This window comes from Megascapheus bottae, chromosome 11 (assembly GCF_031878675.1).
Source record: "Megascapheus bottae isolate mThoBot1 chromosome 11, mThoBot2.hap1, whole genome shotgun sequence".
NCBI lineage: Eukaryota > Metazoa > Chordata > Mammalia > Rodentia > Geomyidae > Megascapheus > Megascapheus bottae.
In genome coordinates, this window is record NC_143519.1 from 48317357 (window position 1) to 48345059 (window position 27703).

Sequence of the window (27703 nt, forward strand, 5' to 3'; positions counted from 1 at the left end):
CCAGCCTTGAACAACAACAACAAAAACTCTAAGGAACATCATCCAGACCCTGAGTTCAAGCCTTAGTATCGGAGCACATGCACACACGCGCATGCACACACACACATGCACTTGAGCACGCACACACACATCTCTACCTCTCCCAGTCCACTGCTGAGTTCAGGACTACTCTGGGTGAAAGTTTGGCTGTTGTTTCTCAGAAACAATTCTATAGGTAGACAAAGAAGGATGGAAAGTATCGAGGGACAAAAAAAATAGCTTTGTATACCAAGTAAGTGTCAACACCACACACTTCAAAGGCAGATGCTATTTCCTTCTAGAGGAAGTAAAGCTGAGAGAGCTGTGTTCAAAGGCATCCCCTCCAGCGTGGCCAAATGCAGCCCTTGTCATCCCATCCTTCACAACAACAAAGGAGAAGCAGCTCCTTTCAATACTTTGTCTCCTAGCGGGGCGGTATGAGGCTATGTTTAAACTTGATCAAGCCAAGTAGACCCCACAGAAGACAATGGCTAGCAAAGTAGCACCCAGATTGTTCAAGATCTGCAGTTACATTCCCCTGTTTCCTCTACAGATCTGGGATCTGGAGACCCACAGCTGCTTGTTCACGGCCTCCTCCAAAGCCAGTGGTATTGAGGGGGAGTTTGCAACCTGTCTTTATCTTCCTGGCCCCCGAGCCCTGTGCGTGGCCACTGACGCTGTGGCACTCCTGCAGTTGAGATTGAGGTATGAGACTGTTAAGTCTTCTGAGCACTCTAGAGAGTTTGTAAAGCCCAGACAACCATGATCAACTTTCTACACTATCTTCTGATGTTTAGACTTCTGCAGAAACTACAGGACCTGAGTATCTAGCTTGCATGTATTGGCAGAGTTTCTCTCTCTCTCTTTCTCTCTCTCTCTCTCTCTTTCTCTCTCTCTCTCTCTCTCTCTCTCTCTCTCTCTCTCTCTCTCTCTCTCTCTCTCTCTCTCTCTCTCTCTCTCTCTCTCTCTCTCCCTCTCTCTCTCTTCACTTTTTTAAATTATCTTTAAGTAGTTCTACAAAGGAGTTTCCATTTAACAAAGCCATTTATGACTACAATATTTCTTGATCAATGTACCTGTTTAAGCATCCTCACCCATCCCTCCTCTACCACCCCCTTCCCTCACTCTCCTTTATTTTGTAGGATATACATTGGATTCTAGACTGCATTCCCATCCTCTTCTTCATTTGTCCACCTCCTTCTCCTTGACCCCACCCCATCCTTGCTTCCTGGTGTTTTATTTCGCTAAACTTTGACTTTGCCTTACTAAGTAATTACACTGAGTTCTTGAATCTCCCATATTTCTGTTAATATATTGCAATAGTCTCTTTCATATTTGGGGGGGTGCTAATACTGGGATTTAAACATTGGTCCTGGGGACTGTCCCTTAGTGTTTTTATTCAAGGCTAAGGCATTTATTTATTTTTTCATATATTCTTATTGTAATTAATACAAGGGTTACATGATATTTGCCAGATAGAAGGTGCATTAATTCACATACATTGATACCCTTTCACATGTCTTGGTCCCCATTTCCCTCCCCCCCCACCCCCACCCCCTCATCTTGTTTTCCCCCATTCCCTATCCAATTTCAAATAACCAAATACAAATATATCTAATATATCAGGTAATAAAGTGAGATACTGTAACAATATGAGATAACCAAGGGACAGCAAAAGAGATGAGAGATAACATAGTACATTAAGAACAACAATCATTCATTATATGGCTTATGTTTCTATATCTTAGAGATCCTTTCATTTAGCATCCTACTATATGGCCTTTTGTATCAAGGTTTTGCTCCATTGCAAATCTCTGCTAGGAGAGCCCAAGGTTTCTACTGATTATGACAAATGAGGGAAACCATTGAGCCTAAGTTCCTTTGAGTCTGGCTTACTTCACATAACATGATTTTTTCTAAGTCTTTCCATTTCCTAACAAATGGAGCAATGTCATTCTTTCTGACAGCAGCATAGAATTCCATTGTGTACAAATACCACATCTTGTTGATCCACTCATCAACTGAGGGACATCTGGGTTGGTTCCATATCTTTACTATGGTAAATAGTCCTGCAATGAACATTGTGCTAGTGGATTTAGTATGTCCTTGTTTCTGGATGATTGGGTAAATGCCAAGTAGTGGAATTGCTGGGTCATAGGGGAGCTCTATGTTTAGTCTTTTGAGGAACTGCCATATTGCTTTCCATAGTGGCTGAACGAGTTTGCACTACCATTTAAATCACACTTCCACTTCCTGCTTTTTGGTGGTTAACTGGAGATAAGAGTCTTATGAACTTTTCTACCCCATATGGCTTTGAACTGAAATGCTTAGATCTCAACCTCCTGAGTAACTAGGATTACAGGTGTGAGCCACCACCACCAGTGCCCAGTTAACATTTTCCATTAGTTACCTAGCACCCCTGAGTGACCTACATTATACAGAAGTCCGTGAACTATGAATGACATCTAATTTGCTTCCTATCCCATCTTCCAGCCCTTCATAAAAGAAGTAGTCTCAAGCTTTACTCCATGGAGGATGATAATCACTCCCAGGGGCTCAGTGTCCAACCAGTGTTGGCCACATATTAAGGATACCATGAGCCTTTTGTTCCTTTGGTCTTGACTTGTCTCACTCAACGTGATTCTCTCTAGATTCATCCACTTCCCTTGTGCCCCATGTTGTAGATTCCTGTCCATAAAGCAAGAGGGCTGTTTAGGGGCAGCACATGTACAGGTAATGAGACTTCAATGGGCTTCTCTTGCCCAATATCTCAGAATCCAGGAACACTGATGTCTTGAGACCCAAGTGTCTGTGATTTCTCTGCATGAGAATACTTTGGTGTTACTTCACCAGGCCACATCACTATTACCTCATCTACAAGGAAAATGGCCTTCAACTTCCTCACTTCTGTGCGTAGGGAGATCCCTCGCCTTGACCATGAGTCTGCTCTGAGTTGGGCTGTGGCTATCTGGTCTTACAGAGGAGGTTTATGTTCTTCCATGAATGTAAGGGTAATCTTGTCCATTCCCAGAACCTTGTAGATGATGAGGAGGAGCCTTGCATGGGGATGAATTGCTCTAGGGCACACAAGCCAGGCCCGAAGTAGAAACCAGTCTACATCTCTCTTTGGTTCTCAACCATCCTGCTAAAACCAAAGTGCTCAGAGATGTCAAAAGAGAGCAGAAACCTTGCATTTCAAAAACAATCAGGGCATCTGCTCAGCTATGTTCGTCTCTGCACTATTCACCATAGCCAGGCGATGGAAACAATCCAGATGCCCTACTGCAGATGAATGGATACAGAAAATGTGGTATATAAATACAATGGAATTCTACATAGCCAACAGACAAGATAAAATAATAGCATTTGTAGGGAAGTGGATGAATCTAGAGAGAATCATGCTGAGTGAGACAAGTCAAGACCTAAGGAACAAAAGGCTCATGGTATCCTTAATATGTGGCTAGTACATCCAAACAGTACAAGAGTGAGGACTCAAAAGTTGCATACCCAATACTATGGACATGGTATTGGAAATATAAACACAACTACATAGTCATAAAAACTTATGACTCTATAGACATAATGTTTTATTACATAGATTATTATGTATCTATGACATACAAACCCTCAGCCTAATTTTGATTGTGTTCTAAAATCTAAGTGCCAGTGATTGTATATAGAGATTCCCTTCTTGAATACCTGTTTGTTAAACATGTCATTTGAAATATGATATAAAAATCAATGTAAATACATTCTTTAATAAAAAAGAATACATTTGTGAGCAGTATTAAAAAAAAAAAACAAGCAGGGCTGAGTGCCAGTGCTCACACCTGTAATCTGTAATCCTAACTACTCAGGAGCTGAGATGCAAAGGATTGTGGTTAGAGGCCAGCCCAGGCCAAAAAAAAAAGTTCTTCAAGACTCTATCTCCAAAGAACTAGCATAAAACAAGGCTGGAAGTAGAGTGCCAACCACACGAGCAAACTCAAGGTCCTGAATTCAAATACTCCCCATAAAAAATAAATCAGACAGCCATGTGCCAATGGCTCCAACCCTAATCCTAGATACTCAGGAAGCTGAGATCTGAGGATCATGGTTCAAAGCCAGGCTGGACAAGAAAGTTTGTGAGACTCTTATCTCCAATGAACTACAAGGACCAGCCCAGAAATCATAATATAAATAAATTAAACAGTGGAGGAATGTTAACATGGTGAAGGCGTGAATATGCTTAACATACATGTATAGAAATATCACAATGAAACCCTTTAATATTACAGATGCACACTAATTCAAAAGCTAAAAACATATATCCCCAGAGATATGTTAAAAATAAAACCACACAAACTGAAAACGCAATCAGACAATAAGATGCAGCTACTTGGTCTCCCTTCTCTAGAATCTGCAAATAAGCTGCCCTTGTTGGCCCAGTGGCCCTGGGAAAGTCATAGCTCTTCTGTCTCTGTCTGGCTCTGTCACAAAGGCACTCTCTCTTACCCAGATCAGTCTCTTGCCCTGTGCTTTGACAACCTTAAGCCTTCTGACTTTGAAAAACACATTATTATTGCCAGCCTACAGTATAGGTGTCACCCCCTCTCGTTTCACCCATTTCCCCTTTCTGGCTGTACTCATAGAAACTCATTCCTCCTGAGCTGGTGGCTATTTGTCTGTGAACTCAAAGTCACAGGAGAGCTTGCAGAGTGGACTATAGTAGTTTGCACATTTCAGGTCCTTTTATCTCTATAGTAATGGTGAGTGGATTTTCTGAACCCAAAGTCATGACCCACAGAATCACAAATGGTTTCTCTTCATTGGTAAACAGAAGCACAAGAGGAATCTGCAAAAATTATAGTCAGGGACCCAGTGGTATGTCAAGATTTGACTTCACAGATGGCTGCTGGTTCTCCACCTGTAACACCAGCTTTCAGGAAGCTAAGATCTGAGGATTGAGGCTCACAGCTAGCCCAGGCAGGAACAATCCAACTAATCAGCAAAATGCCGAAAGGAGATGTGTAACTCAAGTGGTACAGTGCCACCCTTGAGCAAAAGTCAAACAACAGTGTGAGACTCTGAGTTCAAGTCATAGTACCAGGAAAGAGAGAGAGAGAGAGAGAGAGAGAGAGAGAGAGAGAGAGAGAGAGAGAGAGAGAGAGAGAGAGAGAGAGAGAGAGAGAGAGAGAGAGAGGGAGGGAGGGAGGGAGGGAGGGAGGGAGGGAGGGAGGGAGGGAGGGAGGGAGGGAGAAAGAAAGAGGGAGTAAGGGAGAAAGGGAGGGAAGGAACAGAGAGAAGAAGGAAGGAAGGAAGGAAGGAAGGAAGGAAGGAAGGAAGGAAGGAAGGAAGGAAGGAAGGAAGGAAGGAAGGCCAACAGAGAAGAAAGAAAAAGAGAAAGAAAGAAAGAAAGAAAGAAAGAAAGAAAGAAAGAAAGAAAAAGAGAGGAAGGAAGGAGGGAGAAGAAAGAAGGAAAGAAAATGAGAGGAAGGAAGGAAAAAGAAAAGAAGGAAGGAAGGAAGGAGGGAAGGAAGAGAGGGAGGAAGGGAGAGACAGAGGTATGAGGGAAGAAAGCAATCCTATTTCAGAGCTTCAAATCCCCTTGGAGCTGTCCAGACTGTGGCTCGAGCCTGTGGTTCCTGACCTGTCCACTGACGCCATGGAACAGGTTTGCATAGGTCAGGAGAGCCTGGGCAGAGCAAGTGCCAAGTGATTGTTGCCACCAGGCTGGGAAGCAATCTCAGGCTCTTCATTCAAAATGCCAAAGCGAGTAGCTGAAAACAGAAGCTTCTGTCAATCAAACTGCTGTTTGTTCTACATGATAGCGTTGTACAGAACAAACAGCCTGCTTGATTGATTTCTTCTGCAGTCGAGTGACTGGATTCCACTTCCCAGCAAACACGGCTTCAGTCTCTAATGCTAACAATTAGATATTGGACCATGTCTCCTATCCCCACCCCAGCCCACTCTGTCTCTGCTGTCACTCAGGATCTCTGGGCCCTGGATGGAGTTACCTAATCTACATCTGCCTAGTTCTCACTCTTTTCTTAAGGCTTGGAAAGGGAATCAAAGGCAGCTGCCATAGCCCCTCTGCCCTGGGCTCTCCTCATCATGGCCTTTTCTCCTCCTCACACCTGGGCCAGAGCTCACCTTTACTTCCCAAAGCCCAATCATATGCCAAACTATTTTCATCCTTGAAGAAGACTCCTGGCATCATGCCTGGAGCTTCAGATCCATGGGAGGCTTGGCTGTTGCCCAGGGGTTGGATCTGGGGCTACACTGCAGAGGGCAATGAAGAAAGTGCAGTGGATCCTCAGGGGGGCAAATATCCCATTCAGTACTGGGAATCTAGTGCATGCCAAGCTCCTGGTGACAATGACATTTCGTTTCCCCATCACTCCTCACACAATCCCCACAGGAGCTTCTTTTTTGCAGATGAAGAAATTCATCCAAAGGGATTGGTTGCTGTCTGCTTTGTGTCCTGGCCTTAGGATGAGGGTGGCCCATAGGGCAAGGTCGTCTTTGCTCGTGTGTCCTCGCCTAAGCACGCATCCTCTGCCAGACTCTGCCTGCCTTTCTCTCTGCTCTGAGTGAGAAGTGCTACTTTGGGGCAGGAAGATTCACAGAAGATGTATCCATTTGTATTTGTTTAAGGGAAGATCTAAATTGCCAGTGAAGATCTATTGTGTAGTCTCAAACTCATATTCCTGCCCTAAAGATGACATATGTAACCAGGCATGGCGGTCCGGGGATTGGGAGCTGAGCCAAAATGATCATGAGTTTGAGACCAGCTTTGGGTCCATGGCATGACAGCGCTGGTCCTACCTGGTCCTAGCCAATCAGGGGCTGAGAGCTAAGAATCGCAGTTGGAAGTCGACAGGGGTAGGAACATCTACAAGCCTGTTTATCTCCAGTTAACCACCAAAAAGCTAGAAGTTGAGCTATGGGTCAAGTGGTAGAGCACCAGCCTTGTGTGTAAAAGCCAGCCAAGAGCAGGAGGTCCTGAATTCAAGTTCCAGTACTACTCCCCCCAGGAAAAAAAGCCATAAGAGAGGGGACAGAGATAAAAACAGAGATAGGCTATATATATATATACATATATATATGTTTTTTCAGCAGCTATGACAATTCTTATCACATACAAGTTGCACAGCTGATGCTCTGTGCTAATGCCATTGTATATTTTCTCTTTAAATCTCCGTAACAACAAAGTAGTATATTGTGTCATGCAGTCCTCTCAGCTGTCACTGTTTCTCTTTCATGAGGAAGGTCTGCCCCAGAGCCCAACCTGGTACTTTCTCACCAAGAGCCCGTGGTATGCTGTGGCTACAATCCAACCTTCAGGCATGTGGTCAGCTGCTCAGAAGCATCTGTAAGTTTTGACTCCTAATCTCTTAGCAATGATGTGTCTGCAAGAGTGGGCCTGGTCCCTTTGTACTTCCTTAAAGCCTAGTAATACATTCTGATGACACTCTTGCCTCCAGAAGTAAATAATGGGAGATTCAACTCTCCTCTCCTAATGATTGGGCAGTGTTTGGGTATTCCCTCTGTGAGTCAGATGGAAGACTTCCTCTAGTGGCTTGTAGAATGAGCCATTCAGAAGATCCATCCCAGCAGTATTATTTCATTGACCTTCCCTCTGTATGGTGCAAAGCACTTAGTTTCTCTTAATATATTGTCACTCTTATCTATGTTGGGGGGTCAGGGCAGAGACTTCCATGACTGATTCTCAGCACACAGAATTAAACAGATCATCTCACCTACATCCTTAACAAGTCACGTAGCATCAACTCATCAAGGTGGAGGATATAACCAATGCTCCTTGAACACGGAAAGCTGGCCTATCCTGTGATTTGTCTTCCACTCTGTGCTAATGGGAAGGCATAGCCCAGCTGCACGGAGGACATCTAGCTCTGCAAACTTCTAGTCAGGCATCAATTAACGGTGGCATGTGTTCCAACGAACAAGTGATTGGGTTATTTTGTGGTTGTACAAATGGAAGAGTGCACTTCACAGACCTAAGCGGTATAGCCTTGTGTGTGTGTGTGTGTGTGTGTGTGTGTGTGTGTGTGTGTGTGTGTGTGCATGTGCACGTTAAAGCCTATTGCTCCTAGGGTTATAACAAACAGAGCAATAGGAGATTAAAACAAGCACAGGAAGAAACAGTGGAACTAAGAAACATGGCAAACATCAGATGTTGAGGCTGCCATAGCACAATATAGTGTTTGACAGCTATCTATCTATCTATCTATCTATCTCTCTATCTATCTATCTATCTATCTGTCAGAATATACATCCTAAGTCATGATAACAATACGATGTAGTAAATCCAGTTATATCATTGTTTATTATCATTATTGAGTATCATGCACCATATGTGACTGTATTGCCAGACTTCTATCTGTGATTGGCAGTGTCACCACAAACGTATGAGCAGTGTGTTAAGACCAGGACTTTGGCACAGCTTGGATACCAGGAAGAAACAGGAATGTTTCAGCAATGGCATGCATATCGGCTGAAATGCCAGCGTGCAGCAGATGGCTGATCAATTCAATCACTTTCTGAATCACTGGCCTGGGTAGCATTCCACATGAGCACCCAGACTATGTGGCCTCACCTTCTTTCCAGACTATGTGGCCTCACCTTCTTTCCAGGCTATGTGGCCTCACCTTCTTTCCAGGCTATGTGGCCTCACCTTCTTTCCTGCTTCCTTCCCGAGCCTTGCCTATCATTCTTTAGGGCAGTGTTCACCCCACATCTCTACTACTTTGTGTTTTCCATACTCATGTGTTTTACAGCCTCATGTCAATGAGACTCTGTTGAACAGATTTCTGCTAGAGAGATTAATGAGCAGCACGATTTGATTAAATATTAAAAAGTAGATTACTTGGGCAAGAAGTTTGGTTTGGTTTTTTTTGTTCGTTTTTTTTTGTTTTGTTTGTGTTTTTGTTTTTGTCTTTTGCCAAAACAAAAACAAAACTCAGGGCCTAGGCACTGTTCTTGGACACTTTTTGCTCAAGGCTAGAGCTCTGCCATCCTTGCCACAGCACCACTTCCAGCTTTTTCTGTGTATGTGGCACTGAGGAATCAAGCCTTGTTAGGCAAACACTCTACCACTAGGCTACACTCCCAGCCCTAAGTTTATTTGTTTTGACAGTGACTACATAACTGAGGCTCCTGCTCTGAGGGAATGCTTATCTTCCTGACTTCCTTCTCTCGCAGGGAGCCAACCAACTTCCTGCCCATGGCAGTCCACTGGCTCTGTTGAAGCTGCATCCATCTCTGCCCAGCAGCATCCCCGTCTCCTCTTTTCTTGCACACATGAAACTTTTCTTCCCGAGCCTCTGTGTTTAGAAACCACATCACAATGCACACCATCTCTCACCTGATTGGAGGCTCACTTACAACAAAGACATCAGGCTCATGAGACCAGGATCAGAACATTTGCACTGCCCTTTTTTCCTTCCCTTCCTCCTTCCTTCTTTCTTGTTCACACAACCCAGATATTATCTCCTCTAAGAAACATTCTTGCTGGGCCTGGATGACTCATGCTTATAATCTAAGCTACTCAGGAGACTGAGGTCTAAAGATCGTAATTCAAAACCAGCCCAAGCAGGGAAATCTGTGAGACCCTTAACTCCAATTAACCACCAAAAAGCCAGAACTGGAGGTGTAGCTAGCGTCAAGCAAACTAGCTAAAGGAGAGCACCTAACTCCTGAAATCTAGCCCCAGAACTGGCAGACGCAAGCACACATACATGCACTCATGTACACGCACACACACACCAACTACATTGTAAGGATAGAAATAGTAGAGAAAACAATGGTAGAGAAAACTGAGAAATAGTAGAGAAAATTGAGAGGCTACCATGGCACTTCAGGAGCCTCGGCTCTGGAAAGGGACCACAACTGCAAAAAATAAAGTAATAATAATAATAATACATGCATGCCTGGCCATTAAAAATAACAGCAGTTGCTGAGTGCTTGTGGCTTAATCTTGTAATCCTAACTAGTCAGGAGATCTGACTATTGGAATTCAAAGCCAGCCTGAGCAGGAAAGTTTATGAGACTCTAATCTCCAATTAGCCACCAAAAAGTCTAAAATTGAGCTTGTAGCTCAAGTGATAGAGCACTAGCCTTAAGCAAACAAGCTAAGCAAAACACCCAGGCCCTGAGTTCAAGCCCCAGTATTAGCATAATAAACAAACCTTATTCTCTCTCCCTGGCACACTAGTGCTATAAAAAAAAAAAAAGGACCACTAGGCCTGGGTTAATTCCACAGTAGCATCGCCTTCCTCCTTCCACAGCTTTGCTTTCCTTCTACATCTCTCCTCTGGCAGTAGGTAGCAAGTAGATATTGAGTTGAGATACAAATACTCTCACAGCTATTATGGTAGTAGGCACATACTGGGAATAGAGTGAATTAAATTAGTGATCTCAGTATGTGCCATGTTGCAGATTTGCCACTGTATGAAATCTCTGTAGGACTGTGACACCACTACCACGATCTAAACCCCATCACACACTTGATCATGATGGTAGAGAGAGTACAGCAAACATCTTCATGAAACCCAGACTGATACATACCACAAAGCCACATTGCCCACCACAGAAGCATTCTTCATGCTTCTGAATCACCAACATTCAGCACCTCTGAAAATGTTTGAAAACTGCATAATGTATCTCATACCTAGTTTGTTCTTCAAGAATAACAGATACACCTTTATCAGTAGAACTTGAAGCTAAATATTAGTGGAAAGATTTTAAAAATCTAGTATCAAATTTTCATTTAATTTTACTTTGTTTTCGCGGGGGAAGTGATATGCATGTGTGCTGGTACTAGGGCTTGAATTCATAGTCTCATATTGTTTTATTCAAGTCTGGCACTCTGTCCCGTGAGTCATGCCATGCTTCCATCTTGCCGCTTAATTGGAGAGAGGCATCTCATGGACTTTTCTACCAGGGACTGACTTTGAATCCTCAGATCTTCAAACCTCAGCTTCCCAAATAGCTAGGATTACTTAAACAAAGCCATTAAAGTGGGTTCTAAGAGGAAGCGAGAACACAGAAAGACTAGCCACGTGCCTGTACAGAAGAAAAGCCACTTGAGGACTCTGGGAGGTCTCTACCTGCACAGTAAGGAGTGGGGATGGGAAGGCTTCAGAAGAAATGACCCCTGCCAACTCCCTGACCTTAAACTTCTGCCTCCAATACATTTCTGTTGCTGAAGTCACATGGTTGTGGCACCTCGGCCCTGGCTAATGGTTTGCTAATGTGTACCAGAAGCTCCAACTGAACGCTAATATGTCTGACACTGGATTTCTAAACACACGGTTCCCTTTTATTGGTTAGCCAGCATCTCCAAGTCATGTGTTTTCCCACGCTTTTCTACAGGTAGTGAAAGTGTGGGACTTGGACACAGGAAGACATTTGTCTGAATTTATTGGAGATCATGGCAATTCTGGGGTTACTTGTCTGACCTTTGACTCCAGTGGAAGGAGGTATGTGTTTTCCCTCCAGCATTTCTGTCATTAGCAAAGTGGCTGCCGCCCCTTCATCCTAAGGCCACACTCTGTTTCCCAGGCTTGTAACCGGGGGCAGAGACGGCTGTCTGAAAATCTGGACCTATAACAATGGATACTGCCTGCACACCCTGACACATGGCAAGTGACCTCAGAAAATATTGTTGCATTTGATTAGCATTTGAACCAGTGATATGCATCTGTAATTCCAGGACTGGATTGCAAATTAGAGGCAAGCTTGGGCTTAATAAGACCAGTATCATTTTTCCCAAGGCTGTTCACTGAACTCATTAGTCTGTTTCTTGAAATAATAATAAAAAGAAGAAAAATGTTTCTGATTCCTGTTGGTAAACTTCTACAAGGCAGGTAAAATGCAGACAGACTTCTGATATTAGAAGGAGATAAGGTAAAATTTACAAGACAGATTAGCATCATGAAGCTAAAGCCATGAGTCTGTGATCCCCAACTCTGCTCTCACCTCCTACTAGCCATTAGCCAAAATGCTAGGCCTGTGCCCAGGCTCTGAGTTCAAGCCCCAGTACTGGGGGGAGGAGGGTGAAAGAAGAAAGAGGGAGGAAGGGAGAGACAGAGAGAGTAACAGAGGGTTAATAAGGACAAGTGTGTGATATAAGATGATAATATTGCCGGGCACCTGTAATCCTAGCTACTCTGAAGGCTGACATCTGAGGATCAGGGTTGAAAGCCAGCTTGGGCACAAAAGTCTGCGAGAATCTTATCTCCAATTAACTGCCAAAGAAACAAAAGTAGTGATGTGGCTCAATATGGTAGAGCACTAGCCTTGAGCTGAAAAGCTCAGGGACAGCAGGCCCAGAGTTCAAACCCTACGACTGACACTCCTCCCCCCCCCCTAAAAAAAAGATGATAATATCACTGTCTTTCTAGATGAGAAACAAAGTGAAGTCTGTGATTGCACCTACCTGGAGGTAAACCAAAACAAGTGAGTAACATTCAGCTTGGATATGGGAAGGGTTACATTTAGTGGGGAATCTTAAAAATATATATACAATGTTAACTCTGGAGAAAGATTCCAAAATACTGAGAGGCATTTTCCAGAAGGAAATATGTCAAGGCATTCCCAAGGCCCCTGTTTGCTTCCTGGAAATGATTTAGCTAACTAGGCTCTTTCAGAATATTGGCGCAATTTTCTGTGCGTTTTGACAAATGTTCAGAGGTATCAAGTGTTGTACTGCTGTATCTTCCCACCAAATGTTTATTAAGAAGATAGAGATTAGAAAAGGAAGCAATCAAATCCAACCACCATATGGCAAAGAACAAAAATTCAATCAACCCCCTTCTCAACACAAAAGGGGTGAAGGATTTCAGGTCAGTGTCTGCCCAGGCCCTGCCCACATGGTACCACCAATTTCCTGGGATCAGGAAATCCTCAGACAGCTGCTCATTCAAGAGTAGCCCTGAATGTCGGAAGTGATACGATATCCTGTGACTTGTTTCCTGATCCTTTAAGCACCAGTTAAAACATTCAACCTAATTGACCAAAGCTTGTTTCTTGTTGTGCCGGGTAAGAAACAGAGAAGCTTCCTGTTTATTCCTTCTTTATTTATCTGCTGAGCATGGCAAAATTAAGTTACAGCATACAGTCCACACACAGTAACCTGATGAAGAGCAGAAGTGTTGAAATGTGAAATTCCATTATTGTCCTAGGTACATCATAGCAGTTGGATGGGACCGGAGAATAAATATGTACTTTGTAAGTGAAATGTACCAGATGATGATACTTCAAAATCCTCCTCTGGATTTATTTTTTGTTTCTCTCTGTCGTTGGCCCTTTCCCTCTCTCTGTCCTTCTCTCCCACTCCTCACATCACTTTCTTTCTCTCCTAGTCTCCCATTCCCCTCTTAAGAAAAAGATTCGGCGGGCCATTGGTGGTTCATGCTTGCAATCCTAGCTACTCCAGAGGCTGAGATCTGAGGGTCATTACAAAAAAGCCAGCACAGACAACAAAATCTACCAGACTTCGATTAACCAGTAAAAAGCCGGAATTCTAGTTCAACTGATAGAGTGCCAGCCTTGAGTGAAAAGGCTAAGGGACTGCACCTAGGCCCTGATTTCAAACCCCAGTATTGGCACGCGCACGTGCACACACACACACACACACACACACACACACACACACACACACACACACAAATGGATTTCCGAATCCCTTTGCTATCTGGTACAGATCAAGCTGGGACATACATAGAAGGATTTTTCTCCCTTAATTCATTTTTCCCTTGTTTCCTTTAAAGTTATTTTTACTTTTTTTTTTGCCAGTCCTGGGGCTCAAACTCAGGGCCTGGGCACTGTCTCTGAGCTTCTTTTGCTCAAGGCTAGCAGCCTACCACTTGAGTCACAATACTATTTCCAGCTTTTTCTGCTAATGTGGCACTGAGGAATCCAACCCAGGACTTCTTGCTTGCTAGGCAAAGCACTCTACCACTAAATCATATTTCTAGTATTTTATTTTTTAACTAGGTTTTTTGTTTTTGTTTTATTTTCCTCCTGTAGTTTCTTACAAGAAAGCTGTCTGAACTCTAGAAAAATCTCTGGGGATCTAAGTCAGATTGTGTCCTGAACTTGTGCTTTCCTGCCCACCTTTCACCCCTCTCCCCCAGATTTTGTGGTCTCTCCTCCCAGCTTTTGAGGTCTCCTAGCTGTCTAGCACAAGTGCACATCCCCCACTTTAGTCTAATCAATCATCCAGCTATTGGATTCTTCTTTCTTCATCCTGCCCCATCTTTAATCTGTCTCTAAATGGAAAAGCAACATTCTATGATGTCCTGTGAGCAGTGCTACAGAGAGATAATTCCTCTTAATGACCTAGAGATGGGGAAAGGAATTGAAAGAGAGGGGAAGTTGAAAATGCTGCCCAGAACTAAGTCGTAAGTCTCCTTCTGTCATGTCATATCCTTGCTTGCTTGGCAGAATGGTCATGGATTTCTGAAAGCCTTTAAATATTGCAAATTCTTCATTCCTGGGGGAGTGCAGTAGATTTCAGAGGCCAATCCTTGCATTCTCGGAATGAATTGAGAGATGACAACCTGGGAAAGTTTGGCATTGGATGTGTCCTTTGGTACTACAGGTTCCTAGGCTGATGGCTTTGGTGTTAGCACTTGCCACTGCTCTGGTGTTATTATGAAGGCAAAGCTCTACAGCCCATCAGAGGCGAGCTTGTCAGCTGACATATGATTTGCTGGAATGCAATCACCCAAACGTCAAGAGTGGATTGCTTTTTATTCCCACTGGCACTAGGGGAATTTGCTTTGACATTTCAAAAATCTGCATCAGTGGTGGGGTGAGGGGTAGGGTTATGAAATATGCCAACACCTTCCCTCTGAACTTGTGAGTGTGTTGGCAGATTATTTTAGTGCTTGCACAATGTCTCTTCTTTGGCTCTGGATACAGGATGCCCCATGTGACTTCCATCAGTTCTGGAAGCCGCTGCCTCCCTGGCAGGATGACCTGGTGAGTTCTAGTACTGTCTGGTTCTTGAGCCACACAGCCGTGCATGATGAAGGCCTCTGTGACTCCAGGCCCTCTTACATTGCCTATGCCTGACTTGGGTGGTGACAGCATCTCAGAAGTCTCTATTCTTGCTAGATTGGGATCCAAGTAGAACCAAGCCCACTGAGACCTAAGCAGACACTTCCTTCCACGCAGGACTTGAGGAGCCCAGCTGAGAGTCCCAGAGTGCAGAAAACACAGTTCAGGATGAGGTAGTGAGATATTCTTAAAAGAAGCATGTACTTGCTGCTTCTGTTTCACTCTGTCTTCATTGTACCAGCTATGGGAAGCTAGAGAGCCTAAGGGATGACAGTTTTTGCCATACTGTGGCTTCTGAGAGGCCAAGATGTAGAGGACTACTTGTTTCTTACTAGAACTCGAGGGTTCCCACTTTCCCGCATTGACTGGCCTCCCTCAAAATTATCTGAATGCTGCTGGGTGCTAGTGGCTCACACCTATGATCTCAGGAGGCGGGGATCTAAGGGTCAAGATTGAAGCCAGTCCAAGCAGAAAAATACGTGAGACCCTTATCTTCAATAACCAGCAAAAAGCCAGAAGTAGAGGCGTGGCTTAAGTGATAAAGTACCAGCCTTGAAAGAAAAAAGGCAAGGGAGAGTTCAAGACTTTGAGTTCAAGCTTCAGTATCAACACACACACACACACACACACACACACACACACACACACACACTATGTTGCCTTATCTAAATTCCAAAACAGTAAAACAAGCATCAAGAAAGCAGGTGCTGATGACATAGATCTGTAATCTTAGCATTCTAAGCCAGCAGAGAAATCTGTGAGAGTCTCATCCCATTAATCACCAAAATAAATCAGAAGGGGAGATGCGATCCTGTGACAGCCTTGAGTGAAAAAGCTAGAGGGTGATGTCTAAGTCCTGAGTTCATGCCCCAGCTGGCATTTTAAAAAGCAATGAGCAAGCCTTCTATGCCCAGCTGTCTTCCTACACTCGACCTACCTTTTACACCCTATGTACATAATAGTCTAATAGGTGCAAGTCACTTAAAGTACAAACTCCCTCGCCTGTCTTTTCACGTGGTCTTCCCACGACCCAGATCAGCACCTGTTTTACAGCAATTGCCTAGCACAAATTCATTTTCATCTGATCAGGGTCTGTTACGTGACTCTTGTGGACCAAGCATATGTTGTTTCAGGGATGAGCAAACCAGGCGCAGTCCTGTCTTGATGGAGTATGCATTCAGTGAATGCCAAAGGGTAATAAGCATGTCCACAGAGTATCCCAGAGAATCTATGACCACTACAGGAAAGAAGTCCTGCCCGACTCAGAGAGTACAGCTCCATTCGATCCTCCATTCATTCACAGGCATTTATGAAACACTGCATCATGCCACCCTTAGTGAACAGGCACCAGAAGCACAAATGTGGATAACATACGGTTTCTGAAAATTTCACAACAGTGAACAAATAACCCACTGAGGAAATACTAATTGTGCACTGTAGCAGAAGATGAAATCGTTTCTCTCTGTTGAAGAAGCACACAAGTGGGGATCACTAACTTTGCTGATATCACGGGATATTAAAAGATGACTAGGAGTTTTCTAGAAGGGGAAGGTGGTCTAGATGAGGAAGAAGCATAGGCCAAAGCCTGGAAGGTTGAGCATGCATTGTCTGTGCTCTGAAGAGAAAAAGAAAAAAAATGCCAGGAAGTTAAATTAGAGTTTGAAGGGGATGCTAAAATATTATTTTGGCCTGCTTGGTCTACGCTAACAAAATGCCACACACTGAGCATTTTGAACAACAGAAATTAGATTTCTCACAGTTCTGGAGACAATTTTTGAGGATATTCTGAGATCAGGTTGTCGGCATGGTTGACTGGCTTATAGATGGCTGCCTCCTTGCTGTGGACTGACATGAAAGGGAGAGAGTGAGCTGTGATTCTCTTCTTACTGGACATGAATTCCCACATAGGGGCCTTATCCTCAAAACCTCATCTAACCCCAATAACCTCCCAAATGTCCCATCTACAAATACTATCATCATGGAGTTAAGACTTCAATGTGTGAACTGGGGCGGGCAGAATCTCAGACCTAAGGGCTCACAAATTTTGGAGGTTGGATTGGGAAGGGAATCTGGAAGAACAGGGTCATGGGGGAAAGATGGTCTCCTCTTTCCAGCAGTCTCACAAACATCAGCTGTGTTCCAGCAGAAGGGTTACCTTAGGTGAGCATAGACAAGTCCTCAAGGGACATTCTGTGGCAAGCACACAGGACAAAGGTAATAGGAAAAAAGCCAGTAAGTACCCTGCAAAGCACTCATGTTTCTGGGAACTAGTGACTCATGCCTGCAATCCTAGCTACTCAGGAGATATAAGAATCATGGTTCAAAGCCACCCAAGCAAGGGTGGCTCCAATTAAATAGCAAAAAGTCAGAAGTAGGACTGTGAGTCAAATGTAGAGCACCAGCCTTGAGCAAAAAAAGCTGAAAGACAGCACCCAGGCCCTGAGTTCAAGTCCTACTACTGGCTTTTTGTACTCTGTAGTTGGAGTGCCAATCTTTACCACTTATGTTGGGTTCTTATACCTTTCTTAAGAATACACAATCCAAACTCCTCATTTTGAGAACAGATGGCTTCCATTCCTAACAGCACAAGTAAGCCACAGTGAGGGGTAACAGATGGGATCCCCAGAGGGTCTGATTCATGGAACATCTTATCTCAGCATACAGGGAGTGTGGTTGTTGGAAAACTGAACCACCTTGCCAGGGCTTGAGTTCTGTTGTCCCACAAGGACAATAACCTGCTTGTAAGCCACATGGTGAAGTAAGGAAGCTGCCAGAGTGGTACTTCCCTGGGAAAGGTGAGGCCTGTGGAGGTGATAGAGTAAAGCCAAATCGATGCAGTCTTTCTGGCTGATCTATAGACTTGGTCAACAGAATGGTAGTTCTATATGCACGGGCAACGGGGCAGGGAAGAGGGGGTTAGGATGCTGCTCTTCCTCTTATCTTCAGGATCAAATGAAGGCCAGTTAGACATGGTGGTATTTCTCAGTTCTGTCCATTTCTCTTTCCTCTGCAGGAACACGGGCACAAGGAGGACATCCTGTGTGTGGCTCAGTGTCCACCTTTTCTTCTGGCCACCTCCAGTTACAACGGAGAGATTATCATTTGGAATGTCATCTCAGGCCACATGTACTGCAAACTGAACACTCCTAGCCACTTGGATGGCCCTGGCCATGGAGAAGGTAAGCAGAAGCTTCTGCTGACATGAGCCTGCCAAGTCAAAGTTCTACACTTTCCCAGGGGTACCTTTGCACTGGGAGAAGGTGGGCCTCATTACAAGTTTTGCCTTATCAGATAGAGATTTACAAAAGGAGCTAGAGAGTTCCATCAGTCAGATACCAATGGTACACACCTGTAATTCTAGCTTCTTGAGAGGCTGAGATCTAAGGATCATAATTTGAAGCCAGTCCGGGCCAAAAAATATTTTAAAAATTCATGAGACTCTAAAAGAAATGCAAATCAAAACAACTCTAAGATCCTACCTCACTCCAGTTAGAATAGTCATGATCAAGAAATCTAATAACAACAGATGCTGGCGGGGATGTGGCCAGGAGGGATCACTACTACACTGTTGGTGGGAGTGCAAACTCATTCAACCACTATGGAAAGCAGTATGGCAGTTCCTCAAATGACTAAACATAGACCTCCCCTATAACCCAGCAATTCCACTACTTGGCATTTACCCACTCGTCCAGAAACAAGGACATACTAAGTCCACTAGCACAGCGATGTCCATTGCAGCACTATTTACCATATCAAAGTTATGGAACCAACCCAGATGCCACTCAGTTGATGAGTGGATCAACAAGATGTGGTATTTATACACAATGGAATTTTATGCTGCTGTCAGAAAGAACGACACTGTCCCATTTGTAAGGAAATGGAAAGACTTAGAAAAAATCATATTAAGTGAAGTAAACCAGACTCAAAGGAACATAGGCTCAGTGGTTTTCCTCATTTGTCATAAGCAGTAGAAATCTTGGGCTCTCCTAGCAGAAATTTACAATAGAACAAAACCTAGACACATAAGGCCATATAAAATGACACTAAATGAAAGGACCTCCAGGATATAGAAACAAAAGCCATGTAATGAGTGATTGTTGTCCTTAATGTACTGTGTTATGTCTCATCTCTTTTGCTGTCCCTTGGTTATCTCATATTGTTACAGTATTTCACCTTGTTATCTGATATATTGTATATATGCTTAATTGGTTATTTGAAATTGGATAGGGAAGGGAGAAAAACAAGATGAGGGGCAGGAGTGGGGGGAGGGAAATGGAGACCAAGACATGAGAAAGGGTATCAATGTTTGTGAGGTAATGCACCTTCTATCTGGTGAATATAATGTAACCCTTCTATTAATTATAATAAAAGTAGATGAAAAATTCATGAGACTCTTATTTCCAGTTAACCACAAAAAAAATGAAAGTGGAGCTGTGGTAGAGTGGCAGGGATAGTGTCCAGGCCCCAAGTTCAAGCCCTATACCAACACATAAGCACACACACACACACACACACACACACACACACACACACACACACACACACAGTATTATGCCTATCTCGGATGGTTAGCATAAAATGTGGTCAAGGTGAAAAAATGCGTAGCTTGGGCCATGGCACACAGGACAAGCCCCAGAACTGGACAGTCTAGGTTGTGATTAAGATTCAGTGTAGGGCAGGGCCTGACTCTGCTATTTCTACAGTGGCTCCCTGAATGCACAGCCCAGAGATCACAGTTGGGCAGAAATTAGTGCGGCAGGATCACTACATGAGACATCACTTTCTGTGCCCACTTCTAGCACCAATCCCACTATGAATATCATTTTTTATCTCTTCAGTCTTTTTAATAAAATTTGATAAACTAGAGCACTTACAAGATACAGAAACTTAATCCTCACCATTCTGGAAGCAAGAAGTCTACACTTAGGATACCAGAAGATATAGGACTGTATCTAGAGGCTTTGGGCGGGGTAGGGGTGGTGTGTGTGTGTGTGTGTGTGTGTGTGTGTGTGTGTGTGTGTGTGTGTGTTGAAGCTGGGGCCTAGGCACTGTCCCTGAGCTTTTGTGCTCAAGGTTAGTGCTCTACTGTTTTGAGCCACAGTGCCATTTCCAGATTTAATTTTGGTAGTTAAATGGAGGTGAGAGTCTCATGGACTTTCTTGCCCAGGAGGGCTTTGAACAATGATCCACAGATCTCAGCCTCCTGAGCTGCGGGGATTACAGACCTAGACCACCAATACCCAGCACGTAGTACTTTTTTTTAAGAGCAATAATCTTATGCAGGATAAGCTCCACCTTTATGGTTTCATTCTCTCCTGAAGTCACCACCTCCTACTACCATTTCCTTGAGGTAGGCTTTCAACTTATAAATATATCGGAGAACCCAAACATTCAGGATAGATCAATCTTTTCTTTATATGTAAATCCTCCATCTCCCATTTGGTGTGGGCAGTGAACTTCCAGAACTCTCTTTCCAGCCCTGGCTCCAAGAGGATCAGAGAATACTCCTGGCCCCAGGCTCCCTGTATCCAAGTACCAACATTCTTTGTGACTCCTAGAGATTTGGATCCAGGGAGGTTTTAGGAATTTTATTCTAGGCAAATATGTGTTAGTGTAGTAAGCACTCTCAGAGGAGAGTGGGGCTATGAAGTCGAAGGGCAGATGTGGGCCCTCTGTTGATGGTGAGTGGAAGCCTGGCAAGTGAGCGGAAGGCTGGGAAGACGCGCTTGCACTATGTCGAGGATTTAGCAGTGTTGTCTATGTCTTGCCATGAGACTTTCCTCCCCTGGTGTGCTTTCTCATCCCAGTGTTATTATGGTTCACATTGCTGCTTCACCCGCTCACACCACACTCAGCATGAGGCCTTGTCTCTAGGTCATCCTTGGATGTCAGTGTAAACTACGTAAATGAGAGAATGAGTATCTTGTGGTCTAGAGTTCCATCTCATCAGTGGTTAATGTAAAAGGTGTTAATTCATCAGTGTCCACATCTCAGGATAAACCCTTGAAGGCTCAGCTGTTTGAGTTTTTCAAATGTCTCAATCCTTCTGCATAGCTCATGTCAAATTCCCACTTTCTGCCTCTCTCCAGAAATCAGAGATAGAGAGTAAGAGAGGAAAAGGGAGGAGGGGGCAGAGGGAGAAAGCAAATGCTGTGAGCTGCTGCACTGGGAAACCCAAAACCAACCAAAAAGCTGTCTTTCGTCCCCAGGCCCAGACCACAGTGTTTCTTGCATCACTTTCCTAAAGACCCGGGCAATCAAGTTGGACCCAGTAGCTGCTTCCCTCATGGCCAATGGGCCTGGAGGTGAGTCCAAACCACCCCAGGGTGGAAGCTACCCCTTGTTTCTCATGCCATTCCAGCCCAAAGTGGGATAAGGAAGGTCTCAGAACTCCAGTACACACCCAGTAGCTGCCTCTTCCATTTCCCCATAAACTCCCATTAGAACCCAGGCCACACACACACACACACACACACACACACACACACACACACACACCCTAAGCGGAATGTCATTTATTACCACACCAGGACACAAACCTTTCCTCTATTGCCAGAGCCTTCTCTGCCCAGAAGGCTGCCCTGAATTATTGGAGATAGGAGAAGCCACTGAGTCAGTGAAGCCCATCCCTCCCCAAGATGATGGACTCCCTTTGTCAATATACCATGATGATTCCAACTGCTCAAAATAAACCAAATGCAGAAGAGACGATGCTTGTCCCATGGTGTGAAACTGCAAGGGCTTCTTAGAAGGAGTTAGAAACCTCAGCCTGGATGAACTCAGGACCCTGGGCAATGTACCAAACCCTCCTCCTCACTGCTTCTCCCCTCCCAGGTTCTGTCACCTTCTGGAGGCTCTTTGGTGAGGCTGGCCTCATGGCAAACTTCACTCCTGTAAGTTGGACCACTGATTGGATTAACTTTCCAGCTATAGGTTTGATTTTGCTGTTTTTATTTATCTATTTATTTTGGCACTAGACTATGAAACAGGAATTCTTTCAGGACTTCAGTTGTTTGCTTTATTTATCTTTCTGGTAGTTCGAACTCACTGGAGGGTTAATCCAGGAAATATTCCTTATGCAGAGAACCATATTGTGCTCACCTGTAGGGGGGGTGTATGTGTGTCCCAGTCCAGAGAGAAAACCCAGGTGAGCCGCTTGGCAGTGACAGCAGGAGATGCCTTGGCCTACCTGGCTGACCAGCAAGGCTTTGTGCATGTCTATGACATCAAGGACTATGGCCTGCAGGGACCAGAGCTGCAACCTCCCAAAAGTAAGCCACAAACTTCTTCCTGCTAATCACACACTCAGGCTTAGTAAAATGGAACTGTATGGGTAAGACGGGGCTCTCTAATGGACAGCAAAATATTTCACTGAAAACACTTGTTGCCGAGGATGCAGGAGAATACACAGACAGGTATTTTAAAGAAAGGATGAATTGCTATATGGTTAATGAAGAGTAGGTTGATAATATGCTTCTAACTTTAAATGGCGATTCTACTACAAGAAAGGGATGCAACTGAAAGAAATAATCCATGTGAATAGAGATCTAGTTAAACAATTATGCATCTAGTAAATCATTTGTGTGAGAAAGAGAAATGAAGACAATCTTTAGCCCCAGTCCTGGGTTGGAAATCAGGGTCTGGGTGCTACTATCTCCAAGCTTCTTTTCCTCAGGTCCAGTGCGCTACTATTTGAGCACTGCTTCTGGCCTTTTCTGACTAGTTTATTGGAGATACGACTCTTATGGACTTTTCTGCCCCAGCTGGCCTTGAGCCTCGATCCTTAGATCTCCACTTCCTCAGTAGTGAGGATTTATAGGTGTGGGCCCCCAGTACCCAGCTTTGCTTGCAGTTTTACAGTTTTGGTTCTATGGTTTGGGCCCCCTTGGCACCACATCATGATGGGAGCATGTGGAGAAAAAAGCCATTTACCTGGTAACAGGTAAATGGATCTAGGAGGAAGAGAAAAAGACTGGGGTCCCACAGTCCCTTCTGAGGTCATGCCCTCAATGACCTAAAACCTTCCATTAAATACTATTGAAAAGTTTCATCACCTTTTAATGGTGACAAACTTGGTCAAGTTATGGCTATGAGAGGGATGAACTTTCTAGATCCAGAGTATAGCAGAAAGTGTAGCTTTGACTAGACTAATGTTAAAATTAATTTTTTTTCATTTAGGTAGTTGTACAAAAGGGTTTCTACCTGACATATGTCTTGATCAATGTCACTCTTTTCATCATCATCCTTCATCTCTTTCAACCCATCCTTCCCCTCAAACATGTATATTTTAATATTTAATAATCTAATAATTTAATTTAATATTTAATTATTTAATCAGAACAATAATCAATAATTATTAATTGCTGCAACTGTATAATTAATGATCAAGTTATTGATTTAATTACTAATAATAAAATCAATAACTTCATTTTAGTATTTAATAACTGTATTTTCTGACTTTTCTCTCTCCATTTGTATTTTCCCTCCCCTTGACTCTCCTCCACCAAAAAAAGATGTTTCAGCTTCCTGGTATTCATTTAGTCAGACTGCTCATATTTTTATATGTATATTCCTGCATGCTTATCAAATCCTATTTGCTAAATAAAATCACAGAGTGCCACAAATATCTTACATGGGTCCCGTATCAGATGCTATCAGACCTTACATGGAATCTTCCATATGTTAGGCATTCTACTAATGAAATTTATTTAGCAAAATCATACCTCTCTACCTATTGGATATGCATTAAGATTTGATCCAACCCTGTATACACTTAGCTCTGCCAGTTCCCCTAGCCTACTCAAATGTTTTCTCTCTCCTCTTCTTCTTCCTCCTCCTCCTTTGCATCATCATCATCATCATCATCATCATCATCATCATTCAGATGTGACTTTCTGGAGGGCCCATGTCAGCACAGTGACATCGTGAGTACCCTACTTTTTCGCCCCTTTCAACCCTTTCAACTCTGTCCTAACTCACCTCTCTCAACTCTCTCAAGCCTCTCAACTCTCTGAACTGTCTCCTAACTCTCTTAACTCTCTCAACCCTCTCCTAACTCTCTCAACTCTCTTACCTCTCTAAATCTTTCCTATCTCAACTCACTCAACTCTCTCAACCCTTTCCCAACTCTTTCAAGTGCGTACCATACTTCTTAGAGTTCAAGAATGTGGAAGCAGGAAAGGAGTTTTCACAGTTTTGATCCAGTCAGTCCTCTTAAAACCCCTTTGAACTGACCAAAAGAAGAAAGCTGAACTTCAGTTTTGCTATTGATGAAAACAAGATACATATTATCCGCACAGAACTTAAGAAAGAAATTAGAAGTTTTTTTTATTTTTCTTGTAACTGGATGATTGTTTCCCTGGACTTGAGCCTGGTATTTAAATGCAAGTTTACAAGTTTAGAAAGTTTGAGTCTGGTGTTCAACTTTTTGCTCTTCTACTCTTACTGGTCATCCACAAAGTAGTTTCCCAGGTGTTACATTTGATATCCGGAGCTGGAGTTGGGAGACTGAAGGGAGTGTGGTATGATAAGAAGTGAGAAATGAATACCTAGAATTCTGGAGAGGAACCTGGTCTCCTTATTCCAACTTGGATGAAAGCAGTGCTGATCTATTTCTCTCACACCATAGCAGCCATAAGCAATCTCTTCTTCCTTTTATCTCTGTAGTCTGGAGCTGATAGAAGAAGAAAACATTTTACTGTCCTCCTCCCTCGACGGCACCGTATGCCTGTGGAGCAGGGATGGTGCGTGCATAGGTAGGGAATGTCCAGCCTTCATGACAAACATCTGGCCCTCTTGTCCATACTCCATCAGGGCGGAGGATGCCACTCCACTGAGGTAGGAATTCTTTGAGGGGAACTATGTTCAGCCACTCATATCACCATAACACAAAACACTAAAACTTAATTCAGCTTAATAAGAATTTACCTTGCTCTCTAGTCTGAATCCTTGAAGTCCAAGATGGGGATCTTGGTCTTCCTAGATTCTGGGAAGGGCTCTCTTCCCTGATTTCAGAAGCCTACCTTGTAGGCAAGGGCCTGGCCTACATACATTGTGGTAATCAAGATAGTCTGGCTGAAAAACAACCAATAAGCACACGAGGAAATGTTCAACATCGCTGGCCGTGAAGGAAATGCCAATCAAAGCAACACAGATTCTATCTCACTCCAGTAAGATTGCCATCATCAAGAAAACAAACAATAAATTTTCACAGAGATGTGGGACAAAAAGAACCCTATTATAAAATTGGTGGGAATTCAAACAGCTAGTGCAATTACTATAGAAGATGGTTTGGAGATTGCTCAAAAAACTAAACATAGAATTACCCTATGATCCAGCCATACCACTCCTGGGCATTTATCCAAAAGATTACACATCAAGACACAGGAGACACATTTGCACACCCGTGTTCTTGCTGCACAATAACCAAGATATGGAAGCAGCCCAGATTCCTAAAATGGATGAGTGGCTCAAGAATATGTGGGAGCAAATATATCAATGAGAGTTATCTATCAGGAAGAATGATACTATGTCATTTGCAAGGAAATGGACAGGCATGGACAAATTTTTGTTATGTGAAGGAAATCAGTCTCAGAGAGACAAAGAGCACATGTTTTCTCTCATGTGCGGAAGTTTGATCTCAATTATAAATATATGTAAAGACATACACTGGGTCATATTCACACATACACAAACACACAAAGTGTGGTATAGGTAGGGAAAGAGTCTAATACCATAACTCCTTTAAACAATTAATTTATAGTTTAACAAAACGAATGCCAGGAAGCTGAAACATATTTGGTTAAAGGGAGGAAGCTCCATCAGAAGGATGGCAGACAAACGGGCAAAGGCCATCAAAATAGTCCATGTACCTTTGTGAAAACGGAACCAGGAATTTTGAAGGGATGAGTGTGGTCAGCAAAATGGGAGAGACAGATGTAAGGAATGACTTGAACCAAGATGCATTGTACTTGCTAACTGACCTATGGAATTGATCCTCTTTTGTATACAACTACTTCTATATAATAATTTCAAGTCTGAATCATAAGAGATAAATCAAAATCAACTGACCACTACTTGGTGAGACTGGGAGCTTATTTCAACAGAGTAACTGGTCCCACAGCTCATGTTTCTTGAAGCTGGTCTGAAACTATTTTGGATTTATTCTATAAGTTTGCAATATATTGTTGCATGTAGGTATTATTGAATTCTCAGTCTAGTATTGAGCCTATGTACCCACCTGGTAAATTTTGTAGGAGAATTCTTAAATTTCCATCTCCAAGGATAATTGTCATGCAATTACTTATTTCTTATGGCATTACAGAATCGTGACTTAGGTTGATTCAAGTATCTTCTCTCCAGACCTAACTATGCTAAGCATTACAATGTATTCGGTGAGAAGACATGTTATCTCCTGACATAAGCATTCATTTAGCTCTGTTCTTCTAGGCACCTTTGGGCAGAGTAGGCCCTGGAATATCTTTACTCCTAGCTCCTGGAGTCATCCAAGACGTCCTGATAAGATTTTGATAGATTCCCAAAACACGACTGCTCACCCCATACAGGAAGGAGATGCTCTTTCTGGCAACCAAGGACAGGAGGAGCAGGTCAACACGATGGAGGAAAAGGTTCATGATGAGGTTAGTACTAACATCCCTGGGTCCCCAGTGTTTGCTCAGGCAGATCGACCATGCAGCCTGGCTACAGGCTGAGAGAATCAAGGCAAGGCCCAGAGAGCCAAGTCATTAACAACAACAAAAACCTGTGTTCCCACCATTCTGTTCTCATAATACTGACCAGAACAAGATGGGTGGTTGGACCTATTTGTGGGGTATAGGATCCCATCTGCAAAGGTTTTCCCCAGTTTTTACGTGCTAGCACACAGACTTAAACTCGGTGATGCACATTCTTGATCGGCTGGCACTTCCAATTGGTATTCTATCACTTGAGTCATGCCTCCAGTTTTGAATTTTGTTACTCAGAGTTAAGAGTCTTGGGAATTTTTTGTTTGTCTAGGGATCATAGGGTTTAAACTCTGGGCCTGGGTGCTGTTCCTAAGCTCTTCAGCTCAAGGCTACCAGCCAACCCCTGAGCCATAGCCCCACTTCCTGTTTTCTAGTGATTAACTGGAGATAAGCGTCTCATGTTCTTTAGTGCCCAGGCTGGCTTTGAACTGCAATCCTCAGATCTCAGCCTCCTGAGTAGCTAGGATTACAGATGTGAGCCGCTAGCATCTGGTATCTTCCTCCTTTTCACCAAGAAAAAGTCCACTGCCCCTGGCGTTGGCAACATGATCAACCCCAATGTGACCTCTGAGAAAGGTGGATCCGGTACATTCAGTCCCCAGTGCATGTTCTGAGATGAATTTCAAAGCAGAGCCTCCTAATATTTAGAGGAAGATGTAATTGGCTTAATTCCCAAGTCGATGAAAGTCAAAGACAGAGCAAGACATTTAGAGAAGGTTGTGGTTGATGCAGTCTTGATTTAGAGTTCCATGAAATATATGGATTTTCAAGAAATGCTTGCCCTTTAATAAATTGAAGAGAAGGTCATTGCATAAGCTATCGTTCAGCAGCTGTGTTACCACTCAGAGCAGGACACCTGCACAGCCAGC

At 43.4% G+C, this 27703-nt stretch overlaps 1 protein-coding gene across 1 annotated transcript in view; it reads left to right on the forward strand.

Annotated features, from left to right (window-relative positions):
* Positions 1-27703, forward strand: part of LOC150057037 (cilia- and flagella-associated protein 337-like) — a 90568-nt gene that overhangs the window by 56415 nt on the left and 6450 nt on the right. The window contains exons 9-22 of the mRNA XM_090341798.1: positions 572-723; positions 7273-7375; positions 11398-11504; positions 11587-11666; positions 12429-12483; positions 13209-13254; positions 14953-15012; positions 18104-18269; positions 21300-21395; positions 21925-21983; positions 22220-22361; positions 23975-24014; positions 24757-24845; positions 26539-26729. Coding sequence (XP_090197924.1) covers positions 572-723; positions 7273-7375; positions 11398-11504; positions 11587-11666; positions 12429-12483; positions 13209-13254; positions 14953-15012; positions 18104-18269; positions 21300-21395; positions 21925-21983; positions 22220-22361; positions 23975-24014; positions 24757-24845; positions 26539-26729 — 1386 coding nt within the window. The remainder of the gene's footprint in view (positions 1-571; positions 724-7272; positions 7376-11397; positions 11505-11586; positions 11667-12428; positions 12484-13208; positions 13255-14952; positions 15013-18103; positions 18270-21299; positions 21396-21924; positions 21984-22219; positions 22362-23974; positions 24015-24756; positions 24846-26538; positions 26730-27703) is intronic.